Source organism: Mesoplodon mirus (assembly GCF_964341445.2).
Source record: "Mesoplodon mirus genome assembly, chromosome: 6".
In the NCBI taxonomy this organism is placed as follows: domain Eukaryota; kingdom Metazoa; phylum Chordata; class Mammalia; order Artiodactyla; family Ziphiidae; genus Mesoplodon; species Mesoplodon mirus.
The window spans coordinates 141,691,430-141,716,493 of NC_138982.1; the positions used below are offsets into that span (position 1 = coordinate 141,691,430).

The following is a 25,064-nucleotide window of genomic DNA, read 5'->3' on the forward strand; positions in this document are numbered from 1 at the left end:
TGGCCCCGTTCCAGAGGACTTCACTCTCAGGACTTTTTTTTTTTTCTTTCACAAAAGAACCTGTTCTTGTGGATGTGGAGGAGCCGGGCTGCGAGAAGAAACCCGCTTTGCCAGCTCCGGGCCTGTGCCGGAGCCCAAGGAGCGAGGTTGGCCGGTGGCCGGCCACGTCCACGTCCAAGGGCAGGAGGGGGCCGCCAGCCTCCCGCTGGCCTCCTGCAGGACACAGGAAAGGCTTGGGGCAGGAACAGGGGGTGGAGGCCAAGTGCGAGGGCAGCCTTGGCCCTGAGGCAAGGCGTCGTCAGCCTGACGGACCTGGGGCTGGCTGATGATTAACGGGGAGTCTGCGGCTCCAGGGCCCGAGGCAGGGAGGCCACCTGTGTGTGCACAGCCCGGCCTGTGACGTGAGCGACTTCCTGGTTACAGGTGAGAGAGGTCCGGATTCTCCGTGGCCGAGAGATTTGTTCCTGTGGGGAGAGCTCAGAGGCAGGAGAGGGGCCTTTGGGGACCGCAGTACCTTCGCTGAAGCCCCAACGGGCAGATCCACCTGTCACAGGTGAGACACTGCGTGGGCCTGGTGTGGCCAGCGGACTCCCCGCAGGTACCCGCTTCCTGCTGGGGAGCCGGTGCTCAGCCCCGGGCAGGCCGCTTGTTGGTCTGGGGGGGCGGGGAAGTGCTGGATGATCCAACACGTAACTGTTTCTCAAATTCCACAGAGTTAAAAATTAAAAGATCGGGCTGCTCTGCGAGTTTAGGAATTTGAGACGATTTCTCATCAAGCTTCACAGGGAGCTGTTCTCCGAATGCGTTGAAAGCCGAGACTCGCTGGAATTTGGAAGGTCTGGATTCAAAGGCTGGAAAATTCCTGGCACTCCCATTATTCATTGGACAGACTTTAAATGCCATTTATTCTTCCCCAGTGAGAGGCCTGATGGAAAGGAAATTGCTCTAAACCTCTGGAAGTTCTAAGACTCCCCACGTCTGGCAGGCAGGGCCAAGGCACCTCCGAATACGGGGTTGCCCAGAGCTGGGGAACTGGGGTGGAGGAGGGTCCCTGGTGCCCTTGTATGTGCACATAGAGGTTTGTGGAGAGCCCCTTGTGTGCATTTAAATTCCCTCCTGTCCTACCTGTTTTTGGGTTTAGGATTTATGCTGATGCCTAAAAACAGGATGTCTGCAGCCTCTGGATTTTATGATTTCAAGCTTTTCCCCAAAACCCAGACATAAGGGTTTGTGTGTGGGGGTAAATAAGTGAAATGATCGCATCTGGCAATTTTCTTCCTGAGATGACTGGCTTGGTGGGTGCAGACGGGTCTCCTGAGTGTTTCTGCCTTGTCTGGGCAGTAGAAAGTGGTTGGGATTTAAATCCTGTCTTGATGCAATTTAAAAAAATATTTTTATGGGGGTGTAGCTGATTAACAATGTTGTGTTAGTTTCAGGAGTACAACAAAGTGAATCTGTTATACATATACATATATCCACTCTTTTTAAGATTCTTTTCCCATATAGGTCATTACAGAGTACTGAGTAGGTTTCCCTGTGCTATACAGTAGGTCCTTATTAGTTATCTATTCTATATATAGTCGTGTGTATATGTACATCCCAGTCTCTCAATTTATCCCTCCCCCCTGGTAACCATAAGTTTATTTTCTACATCTGTAGCTCTATTTCTGTTTCAATGCGATTTAATAAGATTTAAGATTTTTGAAAGACTTTGCAGTTTTTCAACTAAAAGTAGATAATCCAAGTCTTCTGTAACCAAATGAATGAGAAGTAAAATCTCAAACTACTCCATGGAGATATGAACTTGCAAATTACCTGGCAAAGCCTTCCTTTAATTAAAGCAAACTGTCTGAGTTCAGTTACAACTTGTAACCAATTTGGTGACAGTTCCTTCCTGTACACACCCTTCAAAAAATACTGTCCTCTCAAGATCCACGTCTGGGTTCCTGTAGCACTCGGGGTGTTCCTACGTGCCCCCGCCCGGGGGGTTCTGCTGGGCTCTTAGAAATGGACTCCTTCTGTCACACAGAGAATAAGCGAGTTAAGTAATTTGGTGCTAGTCTGCAGCCTGGCTGACTAGACAATCAGTGACTAGAAGCCTTTCCTAGTGGACCTTAAGCTCATGCTGCAGTTTCAGTAATGCTGGGTCCGCACTTCACATTTACTGTTTTCAGAAAAATGTGTGACTTTTATAACTCGGCAGCTCAGTCTCTCCTCCATCCTCCGCTTGAGCCTAGATTTCTAGGTGACTCGTAGAGTGACTGGCTGGTCCACTTGTGTTCATCGAACCTTGAAAATTGGTAAATGATTTATTTGGCGTTTGGTAATTTGGGATCTTGGATCCATCTGGGAAGGCCATGATTTCAGTTTGGTTTGTGTTCAGCTGCTGGACAGCTTGGTATCAAGGCATATTTGTAGGTATTTACGTAGTCTTTTTTAGATGATGTCAGGAGCTGAGTTGCTTGGTGGGAAGGTCCTGCAGCACAGATGCTGGGACCCTGACATTACACACACGAGCAGTTATGGTTTACTATACAGGCTGAATTTTCCAAAGACATCCAAAGACATCAGAAAACAGAGACGGAAACCCCACGTTCCTGCTCGTGAGCTGTGAGCACCCGGTGCTGTACTTACATGTAAAGTGGGGTCATGGGCCGGGCCTCCCCGATCCCTGACACCCCACTCTATTTGATTCAGCAGCTTGTATGACGTGCTTTCTGAGGGAGCAGGCGAGGCAGTTCTTCCCTCTGTCTATTTCAGTTATTGTATTTCGGCTTGTGGGTTGTGGTGGCCTATGTCCTGTTAGAGACGACAGTATGGAGCCCGGGGGGTGTGGCAGCTCATCACAGACTCCCGCGCGGGCTCGCTTAGGGAACCCGCTGCCCCCTGATTTGGGGGGAAGGGATGTATCCCCGCCAGCGGAGCTGTGAAATCCACGTGGAGACCAGAGCCAAAGTGAAAACTCCCCGCAGCTCGGGTCGCTGTGCTAAGGACGTGTGAAATAAAGAAACCCCTTCCTGGGCTGAGGAGCCGGTGTTTTTGTAGACAGTTCATGACATGTTCAGTGGGAGATTTAACTTACGTGCTCTAAGCAGTGCTGATGACTGCCCCGGAGAGGCCTGTCCCAAGGAGAAGGAGAAAATAAAAAAGAAAAATGCAGGGATGGAGAGTGAGCAAGAGGATTCTCAAAGAACAAAGGAAGGGCCGAGAGATGCACATGACAGGATCCCAGGGTGCTACCAAGGGGCCAGGAAGCCCTTACTTGGTCTACACTGACCTGTCTCCTGTCCCAGCCCCAGAGCCCCCTCTACGGTTCCCCAGACGTGCCAGGCACGGTCCCACCCCAGGGTCTTTGCACCTGCTGTTTCGCCTGGGAAGCTCTTCTGTACATACCCATGTGCCGGTCGCCTCACCACCTTCCCTGTTCACTGGGCACCTTCTTGGGAGCCTTTCTCTGACCTCTGCGTTTGAAGCACCAGCCAGCCCACCAAACACACATCCCCTCACACGCACTGCTCTCTTCTATTTGTCTCCACACCTCTTACCACCTAATAAGCTTATGATCTAGTCCTTCCTTTTGCTGTCTGTCTTCCCTTTTGCTAACGTACACTTGTTGTGAGTAGCATTTTTTTTTTCTCAATGATTAAAGCATCCTGATTGAAGTGAGTAGCAGTATGCCCGCACTCTGACCTTTCGGTTAGTGATTCTGTGGCCATGGTATAGCACGTGCTTCCCACGACTTATACATGGGCTTGGGAGCAAGATCGTTGAATACACTGATTCTCAAACGGGAGCACATACAGGAATCAGTACAATGTTTAACTTTAGGTAGATTTCTGAGCTTGCCCCCCAAAGCTTCTAATCCAGCAGGTCTGGGGTGGGCCTGAGAATTTGCTTTTCTAACACGTTCCAAGATGAGGCTGGTGCCACTGGCCAGGCTGACTTATCTCTCCAGGGAAACACACGAGCTGGGAGGGTCCCCATGCCCCTCTGAATGGAGACAGGCTATGACCTGCCTGCTTTGCTTTCCCAGGTGTGGAGGAGCATGCGAGATGCGGGCTGCTGCCGAGGCATCCTGGTCGCGCTGGTCGTCCTGGCTGGGCTGGCAGGTAGGGACCACGGAGCTGATAGGCACTCTCCCGGGCATCCACCTGGAGTGGGCGGGAGGGACTTGGAGGAGGCCACGGGGGCTCGTGGCTGTCAGCAGATTCTGCCTTAGGCTCTTCCTGTTGGGTCCCCTCCACCTCACCGCCTCCATTTCCTGCTGCGTCGGCCTCACTCCGGAAGGGTCCCTCAGGTGAGCAGGAGTCCACCAGTCCTCACCGGGGTCCCTGCTTGGTCCCAAGGTCATTGCTCTTGTAGAAGCATCCCATTCCCCCACCTGGATATTCTCCCCTTCCATTTCTACCTGGTCTTCAAGGAAGACCTGACTTGGGCATCACCTCCTCCCTGAAGCCTTCCTGACCTTGCAGTTTTCTGGGTGATAACCTCACAGCTCCCATTGTTGGCAGAGTGAGGGGCCCATTGCCTGTGAGAGCCCCCAGTCCTCCCGACAGTTCCTCTTCATCCTGGAAATTTCCCAGAGTATCAGTCAGAATAGATTCCAGGTGTCCCAGGCCAGGGTCTCTGGATCAGATTCCGCGTTGCAGGAGATGGAGTGTGCAGACCCCTGGGTGCTTAGGGTAACAGGAGTTTGTACGCCAGCTTTCTTTTGACTATGTCTTGTCTTGATTTCATGGCTTCTGTCTGGTGTGTTTGTCTTGTTTTCCTAGCTAGGTTTTAAAGTCCTCAGGGTATTCTTACTGCGGGGACTTTAAGGCGCTGTATTGAAGAATAATATACACACAGAAAAGTGCACAAGTCATAAAGGTACAGCTTGATGAAAGTTTACAAACTGAGCGCCTTTGTGTATCAACGAGGAGCCCAAGAACATTTCACAAATGCTTTCTTCAGCCCCTCCCCCTCCCTGAAAGTCATCATTATTCTGACTTTTAGTTGCGTAGATAAGTTGATAAGTTTTGCTTGCTTTATACTTTACACACCTATAAACTCTGTTTCAGATGGCTAGATAATAGTTTTTTTTTTTTCTTTCTTAACTCCATCCACGACAGCTTGGAAAAATAAAACAGAATAAAATAGTATAGGAATGATCAGAGTGTGTGATGTGCAGTCAGGACTGTTTTACAAATTTTGGTTTTGGGTGTGTTTACACATTAAGCCAAGGGAACCAGGCTGTGGTGTTAACATGTATTTAGGGGCAAAGTTGTTTGGAAGCTTATGCCTTCTAGTACGTGGTGCTAAGCGTTTAGTAGGTGCTTGATATGCATTTGTTTGTAGGGTGGAGAGGAAAACAGTTTCCCTGCTTGTGTAGGGACTCATGGGGTTAGCAAAACAGGCTCAGCACACATTTTAGGGATATGGCTCCAACGTGGCTGTCTCAGCCACGGCGGCAAAAATCTCTTCCAGCAGCTTAGCGGGAAACTGATGAACTCTGCGTCTACAATTTTTCTGAGCTATTTTTCCTGAAGTACTGTTTGAAGGCAGGGATGGCTTGGGTTGAGGTCTGGAGATAGCTATTCCAGGAGGGGAGAGGATTATGGGTAATCCTAGAGCCCTTTGGGGGATGGGGTCCATTGCAAAAGCCTGAACTCCTAGGATGCTTCATCTTGGAAAGTGTCGGGTAGAGACACCTCTAATGGCTTTGAATAGCTGAGGACAACCTCCACGTGCCCCCAGAGGACTCCTGCCAGCCCTCGCCTGTCCACCTTGCTCCTAGCATGATGGGTTATTTGTTCACTCGGTGAATATTCACTGGGAACCTCTTACGTGCCATTTAGGTGCAGGCACTGGGATGAGCAAAACCAGGCACAGTCTCTGCTAACAAAGAGCTTAGACATCAATTGATAGAAAAATCAATACAAAATCACCACCATGACAATTGCTTCACTGATCTGAAGGCCTGTTATGGATAATTTGACCTGCACAGGGTGGTCTGGGAAGGCTTCCTGAGGAGGAGACGACTTGGCTGGGAGCTGAGGAGTAAGCAAGACTAGTTCTTCAGGCAGTCACTGACTGTGCAAAGGCCCTGGGGCCAGAAAGAGTTGGTGAGTTGGATAAATTGAAGATGGTCTGGTGGTCAGAGTGTGGAGTTTGGGGCAAAATGAAGTTGGAGAGGATGTTGATGTGGGACTAATAAGGGTCTTAAGACATGGTAGTGTTAAGGGTGATCTGGTCTGTATCGTAAAGGATGGAAATATTTTAAACAAAGTCTGGGGTGTTGGGGTGGGAGGTTGGAAAGTGTACCTGGTCATATAGGCATGTTGAGAAGACCAGTCTGGCTGCCATGTGGAGAGCACAGTCTTGGGTGATGGCGGTGCCACAGCAGTGATGATGGCACCTCCTGCTCTGGTCAGCAGGACATGGGGGGCAGCTCTGATACACCTCAGGACCCCCTCCCTCACTTGCCAGTTTCCTTCTGATGCTCCCAGCCCCCGATGTGTTTTGACTACCATTTTCTCCATCGGAGCTGTCTTGCCTGTGCACTTCCCTTCTGCTGCCCTCTGCTTTATTTCCCTTTCTCCCGTCTGCTTTTAACTGTCTGCTTGTCTGTTCATTTCCAATGTTAAGTAAGAGATGGGAGCAGGTGAGGGGTCTACATGTGCAGGAGGGAAGCTGGAGAAGAGGTAAGTGGAAAAGTAGAGGGGTTAGTTGGTGCAGACCCTCTGTGCCCCACACGCCAGGGAGACGCCTGGCTGCTGCTCCAGGGAGCTGAGAAGAAGCAGTTGCAGAAGAATGGTATTTATGTTTAGGATCTATCTGCAGACGACTGGGAGGGGCCAGGCAGCTGGCCCACATGCTACTGTGTAAGTGATTTCAGTTTTGCAGCTGTTAGGGCACAATGAGTAGAAGAGAAGCTTCTAAGTCCTGGGTGGCAGCCAGCCATTTACACGGAGATGCCTGGTGGAGCAGGATTTGCAAGACAGGAGGAAAGCAAGGGGCTGGGCGGGGCTGAAGCCCTGGATTTGGAATTGGAGGGTGTTGGCATGAATGAGCATCTTGCAAGTGGATCAGCTCCTGCAAGGGAGGACCCGGTGTTGGGTGATCACCATAGCTGGTGACTGAGGTGGGTGTGGGGACACTGATCGTTCCCGTGGCTCTTCCCCTGGTTTGGCCCTTTGCTCTACAAAGTGAAAGGGAGAGCAAAGGGGAAAGCGGACTGTTTGACGAAAGGTCTTATTTACAGTTTTCTCATATTTGTCCTGTGTGGGGCAAGTTACACACACTGCAGCTGATAGGATGCAGGGGAGGGAGCAGTGAGATTCCAGGGCCTCACGGTACAAGAAATAGAGCTTCTGAGTCACAAGGCAGAGCTGGAGGGGAGTTGACTCATGGTGGTAGCAAGGATCGCAGGCAACGATGTCAGGGGTGTTTAGTGATTAGGATTTGATGCCGCCTGTTTAATTTAAAGGCCAAGTTCAAAGTGGAAGAGTTTCCATTTGGTCCAGGTCCCTCCCAAGCTCCCACCTCCTGAGCTGCACAGTAAGGTCTGTACCTGGTGCATTCTTGCTCCCATGTGCAGTCTGTAGGGAATTTAAAGACTGGCTTGGAGTGAACAGTGTTTTGGAGTGAATAACCTACCCGGCACCAGGAAGTGATGGAACCAGGGTTTCAGATGCTTTGCTTATCCTGCTGGAGTGGCCTGGATGGAGCAGCTGGCCGGGCAAGCCCTGGTCTCACCACCCCTGAGCTCCCAGCACCCAGACCCGTGGGCTGTGTTCAATCTACTCCCATGGACCCGAGTCCGAGGTGGGAAAGATGTTGTTATCACAGTGTAGAGTATGAGGACACGTCTCGTCTTTTCTTCCTTGGGGTGTAGATTTGGCTGTTCCTTTCCTTTGAGCTATTTTTTAAAAGATGCAGTTAAGGGCTCGTGGAAAGAGCCAAGTTGGCACAGAGGCTGTGGCTTCCCTGGGGAATCATTTCTGACTTCCCTTTTTCAGACTTTTTCCTTTTTTAAAAAAAAATCCCAGATCAGAGGGATCCTTGGATCAGAAATATGTGCCCAAGGGTAAGGGAGAACACTCAATTTGAGTGGTTATTTAGGGTCATACTTTCTCTCTCTTTCTATCATGCCCAGAGGCAAAACAAAGAATAGTGATCATGTTTACCCCCAAACAGGATTAGTCCTAGTTAATTCTGACCTTCCCTCAGTTCTGCCTCTTTGGAGCCTGGGATCTCCTAGTTGACCCAGTCCTACGGGCCTCAGGGACACTGCCTGTACACCCCATTCTCTCCCATTGACCTGGACCTGCTGTGGGCATCATCCCTGCAGTGCATTCTGGGTACTCAGGTGAGTGCCAATGTGTTAGTGCGTGTCTGGTGGGGAGGTTCCTTCCCAGAAATCTTTCAGGTGGTAATTAGATTCTTTTAGAACCTGCCTTACAACTTGACCTTATAAGATTGGAAGGAAAGAGGGGTTGCAGTTATTTGGGGTTACCCAGTGTGGATGAGGGCTGCCTGGTGGACCCACAGGGTTCATATAGCTCCGGAAGGTGATAGAAACATGTAGTCTTTTTTTTTTTTTTAAGATTTTTTTGATGTGGGCCATTTTTAAAGTCTGTATTGAGTTTGTTACAATATTGCTTCTGTTTTATGTTTTGGTTTTTTTTGGCCATGAGGCATGTAGGATCTTAGCTCCCGACCAGGGATTGAACCTGTACCCCCTTCATTGGAAGGTGAAGTCTTAACCACTGGACAGCCAGGGAAGTCCCTGGAACATGTAGTCTTACTGATGGTGGCAGGCGTGGCTGAGAAGAAACCAAGAGTGTGGGCTGTTGGGGGGTCTTTTTACTATAAACTCTGAGTGAGATCAGAGGGCAAAGAGTGGGAAAGAGGGAAAATTCAGAGTGGGAAGGGCTGAGTTTGTGTCTCAGCCCCACCACTGTGATCACAGGTCCTGAGACATTGCTGGTCTTGATTTCCTCAGCATTAAAATGTAAGAGGTAACAGATGAGAAACCTTGGAGATTATCAATTGCTCTGTAAGTTCTACTTTGAATTATTATTACAAACATGGGAAAGTCTAGGAAAACTCTGACCACCAATTCGCTCTTCTGGGGTGATAAGAAAATCAGTCCTAAATGGCTGAATGATTTCTTGAGTTCTTCAGTAGCAGAACACACTCCATCTTGAGTGTTTCTGACTGAGTTCCCATGAGCTGGAGAGGTCTTGATGTCCTCCTTGGGGAAGGCCAGTTAGGAGTTGTCATTCCAGTTAAAACCAGTGTCAGAGTGCATCTGGTGAGCAAAAGGTAGAACGTTGTGAGAAGTCTGAAGGAAACATTTTACTTTCCTCTATGATTTTCTTGGTTTGTCTTGTAAGTCACATAGTAGTGACTGCTTACTGAGTGCTTGAGGATCATGTTAAGGGCTTTATGTGGATCGTCTCATTTGGTTCTTAAAACTAGTTGCTGTGGTACTTTTAACCAACCTTGGGTCCACTTGCGCAACACGCAGCCAAGCCAGTCTACTGACATGAGGTTGTGGTGAAGGAAGGTGCAGCATTTATTCCAAGCACCAAACAAGGAAAACAGGCAGCTAATGCTCAGAAGACCCAGACTCCCTGATAGCTTTCAGGGAAGGGCTTCAAAAGACAGTGTGAGGGAGGGGGTCATGAGATTCATGAACAGCTGATGGACATTCTTCTGGTTAGTTAGTGGAGAGATCACAGGGTAGTATTTCAGGAGTTAACATCATCAGCCTTCTGGTTCCAACTGGTCTGGAGTCTATGTGCTGTGGTCAGCATGCACTTAACTTCTTTCACCTGGTGGGGGTTTCAGTATCTGCAAAACAGCTCAAGAATATGGCTCAGGATATTATCTATAGCCCTGGAGGAGGAGCTAAGTGTCCTTGACTTTGTTTTATGGCTAAACTATTATTATTTTTTCTGTTTGACAGTTTTCCTTTTGTTCTGCATTTTCTCACTTCTCTGGTTAAATTTTCTATTTGGAGCTCAGGGAAGGTCTAAGAGGTTAAAGTGTTTCTACAAACAAGAAGCAGGGGGGATAGGGGAGGGGAGGGCCTGTCTCTGAGAAGGCCCTGTAGCATTCTGCTGGGTTTCAGTACTAGTGTCCCTGTTGTGCAGCGAGGGGAGTGGTCAAGGAGAAGTGTGAAAACTTTCCCAGTGAGGCAGGACTCTGGAGTTCACAGTATCATGATCTAGAACTACCTGCCCACCCGCTGGAGTTTTAAACACAACAGTAGATGCTCTAGGACTCTCTACGAGGCTGCCAAATGCATCCCCCCAGTGTTGTCATTGAGGGATCCCACTCTCCTGCATCCTTTACATCCCCACAGGGTTCTCCTGGAGGGATCCCATTCTCCTACATCCTTCTATGTGTTTTCCCTCTCTGTGTCTCCCCCACGTATCTCTTCTCATCCTTAGGAAGTGGGGTGTGGCATTAGTGACAGTTCCGTCCTAAGTGTGCAGGGGTGTGCGGTGGACCATGATCACGGCAAGCTGGGATCTCCACCCTCTATGCAAAGAGAAGCTTCTTTCCACTTCCCCTTTTAGCCTTGGGATCTCCTCTGAGGTGGAAATCACATGTCCTTCCCACTTCACTGGGAGGAAAATTCTCACTTCATGGTGAGGCTGAAACACTTGCCTGAAGCCACAGAGCTAGGCTAGTGGTGGCTCTCTGGACAGGCTGGGGTCAGATACTTAAGGTAACATCCCACAGGAGGTGGAGGAGAGACATTGCTCCCTCCAGTCCCAATCCCACTGGGAGTTCCGTGGACTGTGGAGTGGGGAGAGGGCCATGGAAAGGAGGGCATGGGCGTGGCTTCCTGTCCACTGGAAGCTCCTGAGCTACTGGGAGACCTGGTATTGAGACCAGTAGGACATGGAATCTGAGCCACAGGATGGTCACCCAGTGGCCACAACTGGTACTCATAAGTGCTACGTTGTACGGTTGACTTCTGTAGTCATCCCCTCACCACCTTGAAAAATTGATTGTCTTTTAGCTTGTGGATCCAATAATGTAATCATAGAGGGTCCCAAGAACGTCACGGCGCTGAAGGGCTCAGAGGCTCGCTTCAACTGCACCATCTCGCAGGGCTGGAAGCTCATCATGTGGGCTCTGAAAGGCACGGTGGTTCTGAGCATCACGCCCATGGAGCCCATCATCACCAACAACCGCTTCACCTCCGCGAGTTATGAAGAGGGTGGTAACTTCATCTCTGAGATGATAATCCACGATGTACAACTCAACGATACGGGGCAAATCAAATGCAGCCTCCAGAACAGTGACCGGGATGGATCCGCCTTTCTTTCTGTCCAAGGTGTGCATGCAGGTGACTCCAATGAGAGCATTTGGAGTTCACTGGGTTAAATGTCAGGGGGCTGGAAGGGACCTTCTGAAGTTCATGTCATATTTGGGGACATATAGGGTCGACCTTCAGTTGGTGCTATGATTAGAATTATTCTGAACTGATGGATATTTTGTTACTTATCACCACACTCCCTCCATCTCTCCCTTCTTCCTGGCCTTCCTTCCTTCTTTCATATGTGGACTCGCCTTCAGTTGGTATGCTTAGAGCTATTCTGAACTGACTAGTGTTTGTTGTTTTAGGTGTTTATTTCTCTCCTCCCATCCTCACTGACTGTCTTTCTACTTTCTTTCTTTCTGCTTCTCTCCCTTTCCTCTTCCTTTTCCTTCCTTTCCCTTTCCTTTCCTTTTTCTTTTATTAAGACTATTAAAGACAGCTTTTATCCCCTTTTTTTTTTTGTGGTATGCAGGTCTCTCACTGTTGTGGCCTCTCCTGTTGCGGAGCACAGGCTCTGGACGCGCAGGCTCAGCGGCCATGGCTCACGGGCCCAGCCGCTCCATGGCATGTGGGATCTTCCCAGACCGGGGCATGAACCCGTGTCCCCTGCATCGGCAGGCGGACTCTAATCCACTGCGCCACCAGGGAAGCCCTATTACTTTTTCATCTGACCAATTTCAGCACTAATAACTTTTCTGGAAGTATATCCTGGAATTCTGGGGCCAGTTGCGAACACTTGTCTTTGATTTAGAGAGTGAGTTGATGATCATTGCCCTTTTTCTAGTTTTTCATATACTTGACTCTATTTCTTTGCCTGACATCATTTATCAACTTTGAATCATGCTTTAACTTTTTCCTCTTTCCAGCTGAATTTCCCTAACCTACTCTTCCTGCCCTCAGTGGTTCTTATAATCAAAGGTGTGTGTTCACTAAGCCCTACCAAGTCTTTTAGAGAAAATAAAAGAGTAAACAAAATTTATAATAATGGATAACTTATTTTTCCTTTTATCATTTATTCATTTTCATCATAGGGCAGTTGTGGGATCAAAGGTAATTTTCAGGTGCTGAAGATTATGCTACTTCATAAAAAAATAAAAGGATACAAGGATTCAGAACATCTTTATCAAAGTTTAATCATTTTGCATTCCTTAAAAATGTAATTATGTACTATTTGTAGATGCATTAGAGCGTTTAGAGTTCCTGATTTCTATGGCAGCATTTCTTTTAACAGACTACATTGTGTCTTTGAAATTTTTTCTTATGCCTGTTTATTAGTTTGTTTAGGAGAAATTTCCAATGATTTGGTCTATATTAATATTCCTGTCAAATCAAATTTGATAACATTTGGTGGAGTTACATGTCTACCTATTTCTACTTGCATTTTTTAATTTAGTCAAATTGTTATATCTTTACTTTTATGTGTCTTTAATTTTGTGTGGTTTAATTAGGGGCACAATGATATTTCTCTAAATAAGTGATTCTGTGAAGCTACCTGGATTATTGGCTTAGTTTGCGTGACCAAATTATTATTCTAATAATTTGTGGTATAAAGGAAAGAACACAGGACAAGGAACCAAAGATATGAGTTCTGGTTTTGTTTTCATCATTTACCTACCTTGGTGACTCCTGAAATGGCTCAATTTCTTTATCTTTAAAGTGAGGATAAGGCTCCCCTGCCCACATCACAGGTTTACTATGAGGATCGGATGGAACAATGACTGAGGATGGTTTGAAGACTCCAAAGCCCTGTCTGTTTCAAGTTACTGCAAATGAAGCTGGTGGGGCAGAGAGGTCTAGTGGTAAATAGCACAGATGTGGGAGCTGACTGCCAGGTTCAAGTTCCAGCTTTATCACTGACTAACTGTGTGACCTTGGACATGTTACTTAATGACCTTGTGTCCTAGTTTGCTCATCATAGGGTAGTTGTGGGATCAAATGAGTAGGTCTATATAAAGCCTTTAGAACAGCACCTGGTTCATAGCAATGCCCATAAAGTCATTTGCTATTATTTGTTGCATTCCCAGTAGGAGCATGCCATTGTGTTAGGCATTTAAGGGGGACTCAAGGTGAATGCAATAAGACACAGTCCTGCTCTCAAGAATCTTACAAAAAGAGTAGATAATGCAAGTGCATGAATAACAGTGGTGCAATGTAAATGCTGGCAAGTGCAATGAGAGGGAGACAAGGTAAGGTTTAAATTGGGAAGGGAGATGAGAGACTTAGTGAAGGCTTCTAGGATGACTCCACAGAGCAGGTGTCATACGAGATGTGCCTTGAAGGTCTGTAGATAACAGGCAAAGTGGGGAAGCAAGAGAGGAAGAGGGCACCCCTGGATCAAGGAAACAGGGTTAAAGGCATGACTTATTATTGCTATGCTTATGGCATATCAGATTCATAAATCCATGTGGTTTTATAGCATCTTTCCAAAGATGCAACTGTGAAGTTGTCTGAATACCCCTAACATGCATTTAAAAAATAATTAATTAATTAATTAATTAATTTTGGGCTGTGTTGGGTGCTTGTTTCTGTCCGAGGGCTTTCTCTAGTTGCGGTAAGCGGGGGCCACTTTTCATCACGGTGCACGGGCCTCTCACTATCGTGGCCTCTCTTGTTGCGGAGTACAGGCTCCAGACACGCAGGCTCAGTAGTTGCGGCTCACGGGCCTAGTTGCTCTGCGGCATGTGGGATCTTCCCAGACCAGGGCTTGAACCCATGTCCCCTGCATTGACAGGCAGATTCTCAACCACTGTGCCACCAGGGAAGCCCCCCTAACATGCATTTTTAAATGTTGGTAATTACTGTAGCTTTTGGTTTTAACACAGATGGAAGAACAAGAATCTAGGGAAGTTAAAGTCTTCCTCAAGGTCACGTGGAAGGAACCCATAGATCGAGACAAAACTCCATCCGTTTACCCTGGTTGCACTGGGCTGAAAGGCACTTTGCTCTTAGAGAAACAAAAGTTCTCTGGGCAACAGGGTCTCTTTGAGGGAAAAGAACCATGAAAAAAGAGGAAGCATCCAGTTTATTTTGAAAGTGAATTTTCTAAAATTTGTTTTTTTCTTTCCCATGTATCCACAAGAAAAAGAAAGAGAACTTACATAACTCCATGTGAGTCATCCAAAATCTACATGAATATTCTAATCATCACCCTGTGTAAAGTGCTTGTCATGTCACTGGATGACTTTTGTGAAAGCCAGTGGGAAAAGGTGGATCACAAATACTGAAAAAGTAAATGCTTCAGATTGCTGTATTTTTGCCCATACACCAATTAATCACACACCAAACTCTAGATCTCTTGTGTTTTGAAGGTCACTAAGACTTGAGTTCAAGATCAACTGTTACTAACTGAAGCAATATCAGCCCCCTACCCCCAGCTTCTGTCATCTTAAACCTCTCCATCAGTGAAACAATGAATGAACTAAAAAGAATAAACACAAGATCCTGTAGTCTGAAGGGACAAATCTGTTCCCTTCTCACTTCTGTGTTTACAGTAATCCTTGAAATAGCTAAGGTGATTTACTTGCTCCAAGACATTATTCAAGAAAAGAATAACTGGAAATTAACATTTCAGAGTAAGAAGAGCTTTCAGAGCTGATCCAGCTCAGTCCAGTCTGGAAACTCCCAGGCAATCCCTAGATTCTTTCAGGGTGGTCTCTGTGGTCAGGGATTTCCCCACTGTATATTGGGAAGGTCTGCATAACTCAGTGGACTGGGGTTTTCCAAATGACTGATGTATAATGATACAAAATCATGCAAGGGTAAAAGATCCATTCAAAGTGCCAACTAGGGCAATGGATTCTAATGTAACAGCATGAAAGTTCCTTAATACAGTTTCAGTTTCCACAGTGTAACTAACCTTTAGGCAACCACTGCTTGTCAAGTGTTGGTGTGTCAGTAGTATCAAAGAATATCCATGATGATCTGAAAAGCTTCCTAACCATTCCAACCATATATCCGTGTGAAGTCAGATTTTCTTCATATACTCCAGAGAAGGCAACATATCGCCACAGAATGAAGGCAGCAGCAGATATGAGAATCCAGCCAGATGTTAAAAGAGATTTGCATAAATAGAAAACATGTCATCTCATTTATTTTGGGTTAAAAATAAATATATTTTCATAAAAATATGTTAATCCATATTAACAGGTAATAGGTTATGAATGTTATTTTAAAACAAATGTTTGAAAAAATAAGCAAATATTTAATTCTTATTTCAAATATGGAAGATATTGATAGAACCCACAAAAATCAAAGGTTTTTGGAGTCCTCAGGGGTGTTTAAGAGTATAAAAGTTACTGAAACCAAACTGTTTGAAAGCCACTGATCTTGTTAAATCGTCTTGTTCACCAGGTAGTAAACAGAGAGCCTGAACATTTCAGTGACTTACCCAGGGTGATGGCAATTTTGTGGGAAAGCCAATATCGAGAACAGATCTTTTGATTCTTAGCCCAGTGTTCTTTCCATTATATTACATGGCAGGGAGTTTTAGGGTATTTTAATCTGAATGTTTCACTGTCTATATAGTTCACTAATGCTGTGTTTTTACCGGGGCCAATCCTCAGGTTATTTTAGTAATATTAGAAATACAAGTGCTATTTTCAGATGGGTCATTTACAGAGTGAACCCTGGCATATGCGAGCGTGTCTTTACTAAAAACTTTAAAATAATTGATCTAAGTAATATATTCTGATACAGAATTTAAGGTAGTTATTTCTATAATTATATTAGATTTTTATTTAATTTGTACCTAGAAAAATATTTTAAGGCAATATCATAGGAAATTATCCTTAAAAATGTGACTCAGTGGGCTTCCCTGGTGGCTCAGTGGTTGGGAGTCCACCTGCCGATGCAGGGGGCACGGGTTCGTGCCCTGGTCCAGGAGGATCCTGCATGCCATGGAGCGGCTGGGCCTGTGGGCCATGGCCGCTGAGCCTGCGCGTCCGGAGCCTGTGCGCCGCAATGGGAGAGGCCACAACAGTGAGAGGCCTGCGTACTCCAAAAAAAAAAAAAAAAAAAAAGTGACTCAAAAATAAAATGAATCTGACTGACCAAAGGCCAGGAGAGACTTACTTCCCATGAAACTTTGAGATGTGTTCTCCTTACGATGAAAAGAATGTAAAGGTTGTTTCCCTTTTTGCTTTGGCTCCTAGGGCAGCCCAGGGCAAGTTTGCAACTCCACTGCAGACATAGTGCAGCCCTCCATGGTGGGCACATCCGCCCTCTCTTTCCCATGTAATTTATATTCCCTTGGATCCTGATTTTTGTTTATTCATTTTCTCTGGAATCTATGTTTTCTCATGAGCCACCTCCCCTTCTTCTGTGAACCTGTCAGGTATAAATTAAAAACACAGATCAAACCTGAGTTAAGGTTTCCAGATACAGACACAGTCAATTTGTGCTCGGGAAGATAGTGCTCATGCAATGTGATTTGAAGGAAAATTTTAGAAACATCTATCACCAAGAAGCATGATCATTCCTTCCAAACATTTCTCTTTTCTTCTTTAGTTATGGGGCGGTTGTTCATTCCTGAAGGCAGTCTAGTAGTCATGGAGGATAAGCCTTGTAATGTGACTTGCCGCGCATTGGGCTGGACCCCACTCCCACGTCTTTCCTGGGAGATTGGGGTTCCGGTGAGCCATTCGAGCTATTACTCCGTCCAGGAGCCTGAAGACCTTCAAAGTGCAGTGAGCATTCTGGCTCTGACGCCGCAGGGCAATGGCACTGTGACATGTGTGGCTGAGATGAAGCGGCTGCACATCCACGAGTCTGTAACTGTAAATCTTACTGTGGTTCAGCCTCCCTTGGGTAAGTGAAGACTTTTTGCTTTATACAAAGTGGATTATTATTGCATGCTTTACATTTTGTATGTTGTGCTGCTTAATCAGTGATACCCAGGAGAATCACACAGTGATTTTGATCTCAGGTAAGGATGGTAATGGAGACAAGTGACTTGTGTCAGCTTCATGACCTTGTAATTTCACTTTTAAAATTCCGTCTTCAAGTGCTTCTCTCTTTTCTACTTACATATGGAAACCATTGAGAATCTTGACAACTACTTATAAAATAGCATCAAGTTCAGATGTAAATACTTGAATTCAATGTTTTTCTCTAGCTTTCACTAATTGTTCCTGTCTGATCCCATCCCCTGGGCCAAGAAAGTGAGCTCTTTCAGTATCTGAGGAGGTCATGCACGTTTTCAAGGATTCCTTCCAAACTTAGTGGGATTAGGAGGGTTCAATTTTTTTTTTTTTTTTTTTTGCGGTACATGGGCCTCTCACTGTTGTGGCCTCTCCCGTGGTGGAGCACAGGCTCCGGACGTGCCGACTCAGCGGCCATGGCTCATGGGCCCAGCTGCTCCGCGGCATGTGGGATCTTCCTGGAACCAGGGCACGAACCCGTGTCTCCTGCATCACCAGGTGGACTCTCAACCACTGCACCACCAGGGAAGCCCAAGTGTTCAATTTTTTACCCAGCAAATCCACAGTGTATCTCAAAGTACCAGGTCTATGTTGTTTTTTTTTTTTTTTTTTTAACTTCACAAAATGACATAAGTTTAAAGTTTAGATCCCGAAGAAAATCTGTTGTAGGGTCCTTGGGAAACACCAAACTCTGACCACACCTTCATGGGACCTCTGAACTTGCTTGACCTCAAAGGTCACCTGGGCCAACTAGAAAGCACAGGAGGGGGGGCTGGGTTTCATGCCTTCATTTTACAAAAGAGGAAAGGGAGGGAGGCCCAGGGAAGGACTACACTCCATTCCAGGTCTTATGCTGATGGCACAGAGGGATCCCGAAGCCAGGAGGAGCTTCTCCCTTGGTCCAAAACTCCTCCCACTATGAAAACACTTCTACTTAGATCTTCCAAAATTTGGAGTAAAGTTACAGCCATAGCAAGATTAATAATAACAATAATAAAAATAAAAAAACACTACTACATAGCTCTTATTAAGTAAAGATGCATTTTTTTCCCAACTCAATGTTTCACTTTATGTTTTAAAAAAATTTTATTGGAGTATACTTGATTTAAAATGTTGTGTGAGTTTCTGCTGTACAGCAAAGTGAATCAGTTATACATGTATATATATCTACTCTTTAAAGACACTGTTTTAAGAGTTCTCAAATATTAACCAAATTACACAACTTTCTTATGAGTGGATGCTGTTATTATTCCTGATGTAAAGATGAGGCGACAAGGCTTCCCTGGTGGCGCAGTGGTTGAGAGTCCGCCTACCGATGCAGGGGACACGGGTTCATGCCCCGGTCCGGGAGGATCCCACATGTCATGGAGCGGCTGGGCCCGTGAGCCATGGCTGCTGAGCCTGCATGTCTGGAGCACATAGTTTGGAACTTGCCCACGTTTATAGTAGACGGCAGAGGTGGCCTCGCCAGTGTGTCTCCAGAATCTGCTCACCCGTCCACTCTGCCCTCCCCCTGTGAGCAGCCCTGGAAGGTTTGTGAGTGTCCTGGGGCTGCCGTAACCTCAGACTGGGGACTTAAACAACAGACATGATTTTTCTCACAGCTGTGGAGGCTAAGAGTCCAAGATCAAGGTGTGGGAAGTGTTGGTTCCTTCTGAGGACCAATCTGCTCCAAGCCTCTCCCCCAGCTTCTGGTGGTTGGCTGGCAATCTTTGGTGTCCCTTGGCTTATAGAGCCTGCATCCCCTGATCTCTGCCTTCATCTTCACATGATGTTTTCCCTGTATGTGTGGCTCGTGTCCATATTTCCTTTTTTTAATAAGGACCCCAATCATATGGGATCAGGGTCCACCCTATGACCTCATCTTAACTAAATTCCATCTGCAGCAACCCTGTTTCCAAATAAGGTCACATTCTGAGGCACTAGGAATTAGTATTTTAACAAATGAATTTTGGGGACAGACAATTCACTGCATAACAGATGATGTCTCTGTGAACCTGTAAAAAGCCATTTAGAGCCTAAGCTGTGGTTAGCACCAGTCATCCTGAGCTTTGCACTGCAGGGATTGATCCCCACTGCAGTACCATCACAAGCTTGCACTCCTGATGTCTGGCCCTTGTCTCCAACTCAGATGTCTCCAGAGACCAGGCAGACAACAGAAATTAAAGCATGAGTGAATCCACGTGTCAGGTAGAAGACAGAGTGCAGGGGCCTGCTGGGAACCAGACAGCATCCCCATCGACACGGAGCAGCTGTACAAGCTCCAGCTGGTTGTTGCCATTAGGAATGGGGACTCAGACTGCCAGAGCTTTGACCTGGTTCTAGTGAATATCAGTGTCTTTGAGAATAAAGGACACAGAAATCTGTGTTTTCTTTGGTTTTAAGTTGAGGTTAACTTATTTTAGCTTATTAAATTCAAAGGATTTTAGCTTATTTCCTACCAGGACTGTATATGAAGATGAAGCTAGAATTCAAACCTAGCTTGCTTTCTTATTATTTTGGACAATTAAAAAACCTTTAGAAAATTTGGTGCAAGAATAGTACAATGAATACCAATGTATCTTCACTTAGATACAATAGATGTTAACATTTTCTCATGTTTGCTTCTCTCTCTTAGTTTTTCTTTCCCTTTCTCTCTCCCTCCCTGCCTCCCTCCCTCCCTCCTTCCTTCCTTCCTTCCTCTCTTTACCATTTGAGATTTAGTTGGAGATTTTATGACATTTTACCCCTAAATACCCCAGCATGTGTATCATAAGAACAAGGCCATTCTACATAGCCCCAATGTAGTTGGAAGTCAGGAAATTTAACATTGATACAATACTATTATACAATATTCAGTCCATATCCAAATTTCCCCGACTGTCCTTTCTAGATTTTTTTCTCCCAAACCAGTATCCAGTTAAAGGCCATGCATTACCTTTGGCTGTCAGGTCTTCTTCTGTCTCCTTTAACGTCCAGTGGTTCCCCCACTTTTTGTCTTTCCCGATATAAACATCTTTGAAGGATCCAGACCATGTATGCAAGATACCCTTCAATATGGATTTGTCTGAATTTTCCCAACATACTTTGATTTAGGTTAAATATTTTTGGCAAGATACGGGTAATGTCATGTGGGCATGTGATGCCAATTTTCTCTATTATTGGTAATAAGTTTGATCATTCGGGTAAGGTGGTATCCCCCAGATTTCTCCATTGTAAAGGTACCTTTTTGGCCTTTATAATTAATATACGATCTACAAATACCGTGTGAATATCTTGCTTCTTGACAGTCTTTCACATAATAACATTTGCATTCATGGATAAGTCGTTGCTTGAATCACTTATTTCTATAGTGGTTGTAAAAGAGAGATTTTTCTGGTTCCATCATTTTTCTATATTTATTAGTTTGGCATTCTTCTGTAAAGAAGAGGCATTTCTTTTCTTCCTTTTCTTTCTTTTTTCAAAAAATTTTTACAGTTTTCGTACGGACGCATTTTTATCCAATACATTATAATTTATTTCCATCGTTACTCATTGTGACGCTCAGATTCCTCCAGATTTGGCCAGTGGGAATCCCTTCCGGCTGGCTCTGCTTTCCTTCCGATGTGTCCCTCTTAGTTTTTTTTTTTTTTTAACATCTTTATTGGAGTATAATTGCTTTGCAATGGTGTGTTAGTTGCTGCTGTGTAACAAAGTGAATCAGCTCTCTGTGTACATATATCCCCATATCTCCTTCCTCTTGGCTCACTAAGATGTTCTGAACTTTCTTCACCTTTCCCCTGTTCCAGCCTGGAATCAGCCAGCTCTCCAAGGAGCCAACCCAGCTTACTTTTAAGCAATTTAAATATGCCAAAGTATGGTCCAGGCTTTGAAAGGGAAGGCTGAAAAAAGTTGCATTAGCACCAAATGGAATGAACTTGTTTAAACCACACAATTTAACAAGGCAATAATGCAGCGAAGAGCTCTGGTCTATGATGATGCCTCACAGAAATGGATTTGGATATTAGCTTGCCTACAAAACTTCTCTTTTTAGGGGAAGGGCAAGGAACATTCGGTTTCCCGTGATGGGGTTTAATTCAGCTGAATTCTTCTTAGCCTGGGACCAGGGAAGTGAGTGGCCTTAATTACGGCAGCTGGAGTCACGACAGTTTCACAGAGGAGAGCATTAGGGGTGTGTTGCAATGAGTCTGACTTTATTGGACGTATTTGGAGAAGGGAAATTTGTTTCTAAGTTATTCATCAAGATCGAGAGCAGCTGGTGGCTGGCTGCCTGTTGTGTGTTTTATGCAGGTTTTAATATCTGAAGGCCTGGTTACTGCCTTGGCTGGGAGAGCTGGCTTGTAAAAGCAAAGCCACGTTTACAAAGAGCTGAAGATGCACGAGGCTGTGCTTGTTCAAACTTCTTCAGAAATCAGACAAAAGCATCAGTCCTGCCACTTATTCCTAAAAGTGCAAGGAATTTGTGTTCATTTCCAGAATAATCCTTTCAAGTCCTTGAAAGAAGAATAATACTGTCAGCTTAGGAAGTCTAGTGAGTTCAAGCCAAAAGGTTGTATTACACACATTGATTCTTTAAAGAAAAGCATATTGAAAGGTCGCAGGCTAATTTTTTAAATTTATTTTCTCCCTTATAGGGGTAATACAGGCTTTAAGCATCATGGACATACATACAGCTAGAATGTGAAGGCCCCCGTCATGCCTACGGTGAGCCAAGGTCCCTCAGTCCTCTGTCTGATCGCCTGGATTGTTTTCTCTACATACTTACAAGTGTGTAGGCTGTGAACTGTGAAAGTGAAGCCATATTTTTCGGACACATGAGCACCTTGTAGACTGTAGTGATTCCTGGTATGATCTCAGTTTTGTGGGATGTGGTCACTTCGAGAGCAGACAAGAGTGGTGGGAGTGACCATCCTGGTAGGAACTCTGGCAATAGCTGTGTGATGTTGGGCAAGTCACTGGCCTTCGGGGCTCAGTTTTCTTGCCTGTAAAACAAGGTGGGGAGGAGCATAGGGCAGACGTTCCCTCTCCTTGGTTGCCTGTCAAGGGAGATTTAACACGTATGCTGATTCTCAGGCCCCACCCCAGAGGTTCTAACTTACTTGTTATATGTGGAGTCTGGGAACTGGCATTTTAAAAAAAAGCTCCCAAATTACTGAGCAGTCAGGATTAGGGGCTACTGAAATGGAAACTCTCCAAGGCCCCGCCTCCTGACCCAGCCTCATCAGGTGATACTATTCACAGATTTGGACACCAGACAGCCTGGACTCAACCCCCAGCTTGCCTACTTACTTGCTGTGTGACTTTACGCAAGTGAAAACCTCTCTGTGCCTCAGTTTTCTCATCTGGGAAACTGAGATAGTAATAATCCCTACCTTATAGGGTAGTTGTTATTGTGAGAAGTAAGTGGGTTAAAACACCGAGAGCACTTAGGACAGTCCCCGTCCCAGAGCCCACAGGACAGGAGGGTGAGTGATTGTTATCATTATTTTATGGATTCAGAGATCTCCTGTGTCCCTTCTAGTCAGGATTATGCTTTGCCCATGCTGGTGGTGACATTTTGTAGTCATCCAGTTGGTTTTGAGAAATTCTATGTGCCCTTTTAAAGCTCTGAGCATTCCTATGAGAGCATCTGGGAAATACTATTTTCCTTGTCTTCACAGATGGGAAAAAGACAATATCAGAGCTGAGATTAAAATCACACAGTAAATCTAGTCATGCAGCCCTCACGTGCATGTAGGTGTGTGAAGGAACATAGGGAGGAAGGCGAGCTGTGTTGACCCTGGAGATAACCTTCCTTAGTCACTATTTGTGGGTTCTCAGGTATAGTGTACCTAGTCTCGCCTGCAAATCTGCCATTCACCTTGAACCATCACACCCACACACTTCAGTAAGGCTTGGTGTCCACCTAGATTCCCTGTTTCCTTTAAGACGTGGGCTGTAACTTCCCCAGAAGGATTCTTCCAGATTGGAGACCCAACATGGCAGAATAGAAAGGCATGAGTGAGAGCCCCTGGGGCTTTCCTGCTCTGAGCGCCCTTGACCCTTTTACCGAGTCTTTACCCTGAGTGTCTTATCTGCATGATGAAGGGGTTGGGTCATGGATGAGATCATCCCAAGATTCTGTTTTCTGTCCACTGTCACGATTTTTGCTTTATCAATATATGACTATTGTTTCTTTTTCTTTCAACCCACTGTAAAGGTGCTCATTTAAAAATTAGCCTCATGCTAAACAAAAATATCCATGATATATATGCATGTGTGTACATAAATGTAAGTACTCTATGATAAATTAAAAGTTATTATTAAAGTAAGGAATGTTCTTCTGTGTAGCTCCAATCCTAAATTACATCTCTTCACAGTGCACACCCCACACTTTTCTCTGGGCTTCCCTGGAGTAGAGAGTTTAAGTCTTTCTTAGGTAGGAAGCTCCGTGGGAAATTTGACCCCCAGTGGAAGCAAAGAATGAGCCCTGTGGCTGCCATTTTGGTGAGAGCCTGGGGCTTTTAGGTGAGTGCAGGCATCACTTCATTGAACTTGGTGGTTGAATTAAGGGGCATGAGAGGCAGGCAGGGCACAATATCACCCGCTCTCTTTCTTGATTCTGTCCCCAACCCCAGAGAGGTGGCCTCCCGTCCTTTAAACAGGCCCTCCCTGGGGATCACTGGCTGCCTCTGTGCAAGATCAGAGGAAAGTTGTTTTGCCAAGACTCAGATGACAGAAGCTGGCACGCTGAGAGTTTTCTCCAGCAGGGAAGGAAACACCCCTGACAGAGAGGGTCTGAGTAGGTCAACAGTGTGTTGACTTTTTCCAGTAAGAATTTCAAGCCTGTCTCTTGGATCTTGAGCCGGACCTTAATGTTTAACCCCAGCTGGCTCCCTTACTATGAACGCTTCTATTATTTGCAAACTTCAGTTTGTAAAAGAGTTCATCAGACCGAATTAAAATGATCACGGCAATCTTGAACACGTGCGCTGGACTTTACAGCATTCTGCACTTTGACCCCCATCTCTCGAGTCTCTGAACAGCCTGGTGGGGTGAGAATTGTTACCGATGAGTGAGCCCAAGGCCAAAGGGAGCACAGGGACACGGTGGCCATGAGATTTGATTGGTTCCACAGACACAAAGCCCAAAGGTCTCTGTCAGTCAGGAAGCTTCTGTAGAGTGGTCTGATTGTGAATATCCTAAATGCACTTCTGGGCTTAATAATTTTACCATCACATCAGAGAGAGGGAGAATATAGGGGTGCCCTGTAGTGTGGCAGGTTGCTTGCGTGGTGCTTACATTTTGACTGCATTTTGGGATTCTCAAAGTGTGGGTCGCCAACCGCCTACATCAGAATCACCTGGGGTACCATTCCAGACCCCTGACTCAGCATCACGGGAGGTGGGCTCTGAATCCGTGTGCACAATAAACATTCCGGGAGATGCTTGGGATTCTGTTTTCTGTGGAGCAAGGGGATGAGCCATATTACTCTCTGGATGTGAAGGGTCTGGCTTGTTTTGTTGTTTTCGGACCATATACTATATTTTATTTTATTTTTATTTTTAAAAATTGAAGTATAGTTGATTTACCACGTTGTGTTAGTTTCAGTTGTACAGCAAAGTGATTCAGTTATATATATACATATATTATTCTTTTTCAGATTATTTTCTGAAATATATATATATATATTCTGTATATATATTCTTTTTCAGATTATTTTCCCTTGTAGATTATTACAAAATATTGAGTATAGTTCCCTGTGCTATACAGTAAGTTCTTGTTCTTTATTTTATATACAGGAGTGTGTATATGTTAATCCCAGTCTCCCAATTTAGGGACTGGCTTGTTTTAAAGCTGCATTT

General features: G+C 45.5%; 1 protein-coding gene across 3 annotated transcripts in view; it reads left to right on the top strand.

Annotated features, from left to right (window-relative positions):
- The first annotated feature begins 453 nt into the window (after positions 1-453).
- IGSF5 (immunoglobulin superfamily member 5) overlaps positions 454-25,064 on the top strand; it is a 72,509-nt gene continuing 47,898 nt past the window's right edge. For all 3 annotated transcript variants that reach the window (XM_082624490.1, XM_082624489.1, XM_082624488.1), the window contains exons 1-4: positions 454-553; positions 4,034-4,109; positions 11,021-11,338; positions 16,829-17,128. In XM_082624490.1, coding sequence (XP_082480616.1) covers positions 4,046-4,109; positions 11,021-11,338; positions 16,829-17,128 — 682 coding nt within the window. In that variant the 5' untranslated portion in view covers positions 454-553; positions 4,034-4,045. The remainder of the gene's footprint in view (positions 554-4,033; positions 4,110-11,020; positions 11,339-16,828; positions 17,129-25,064) is intronic.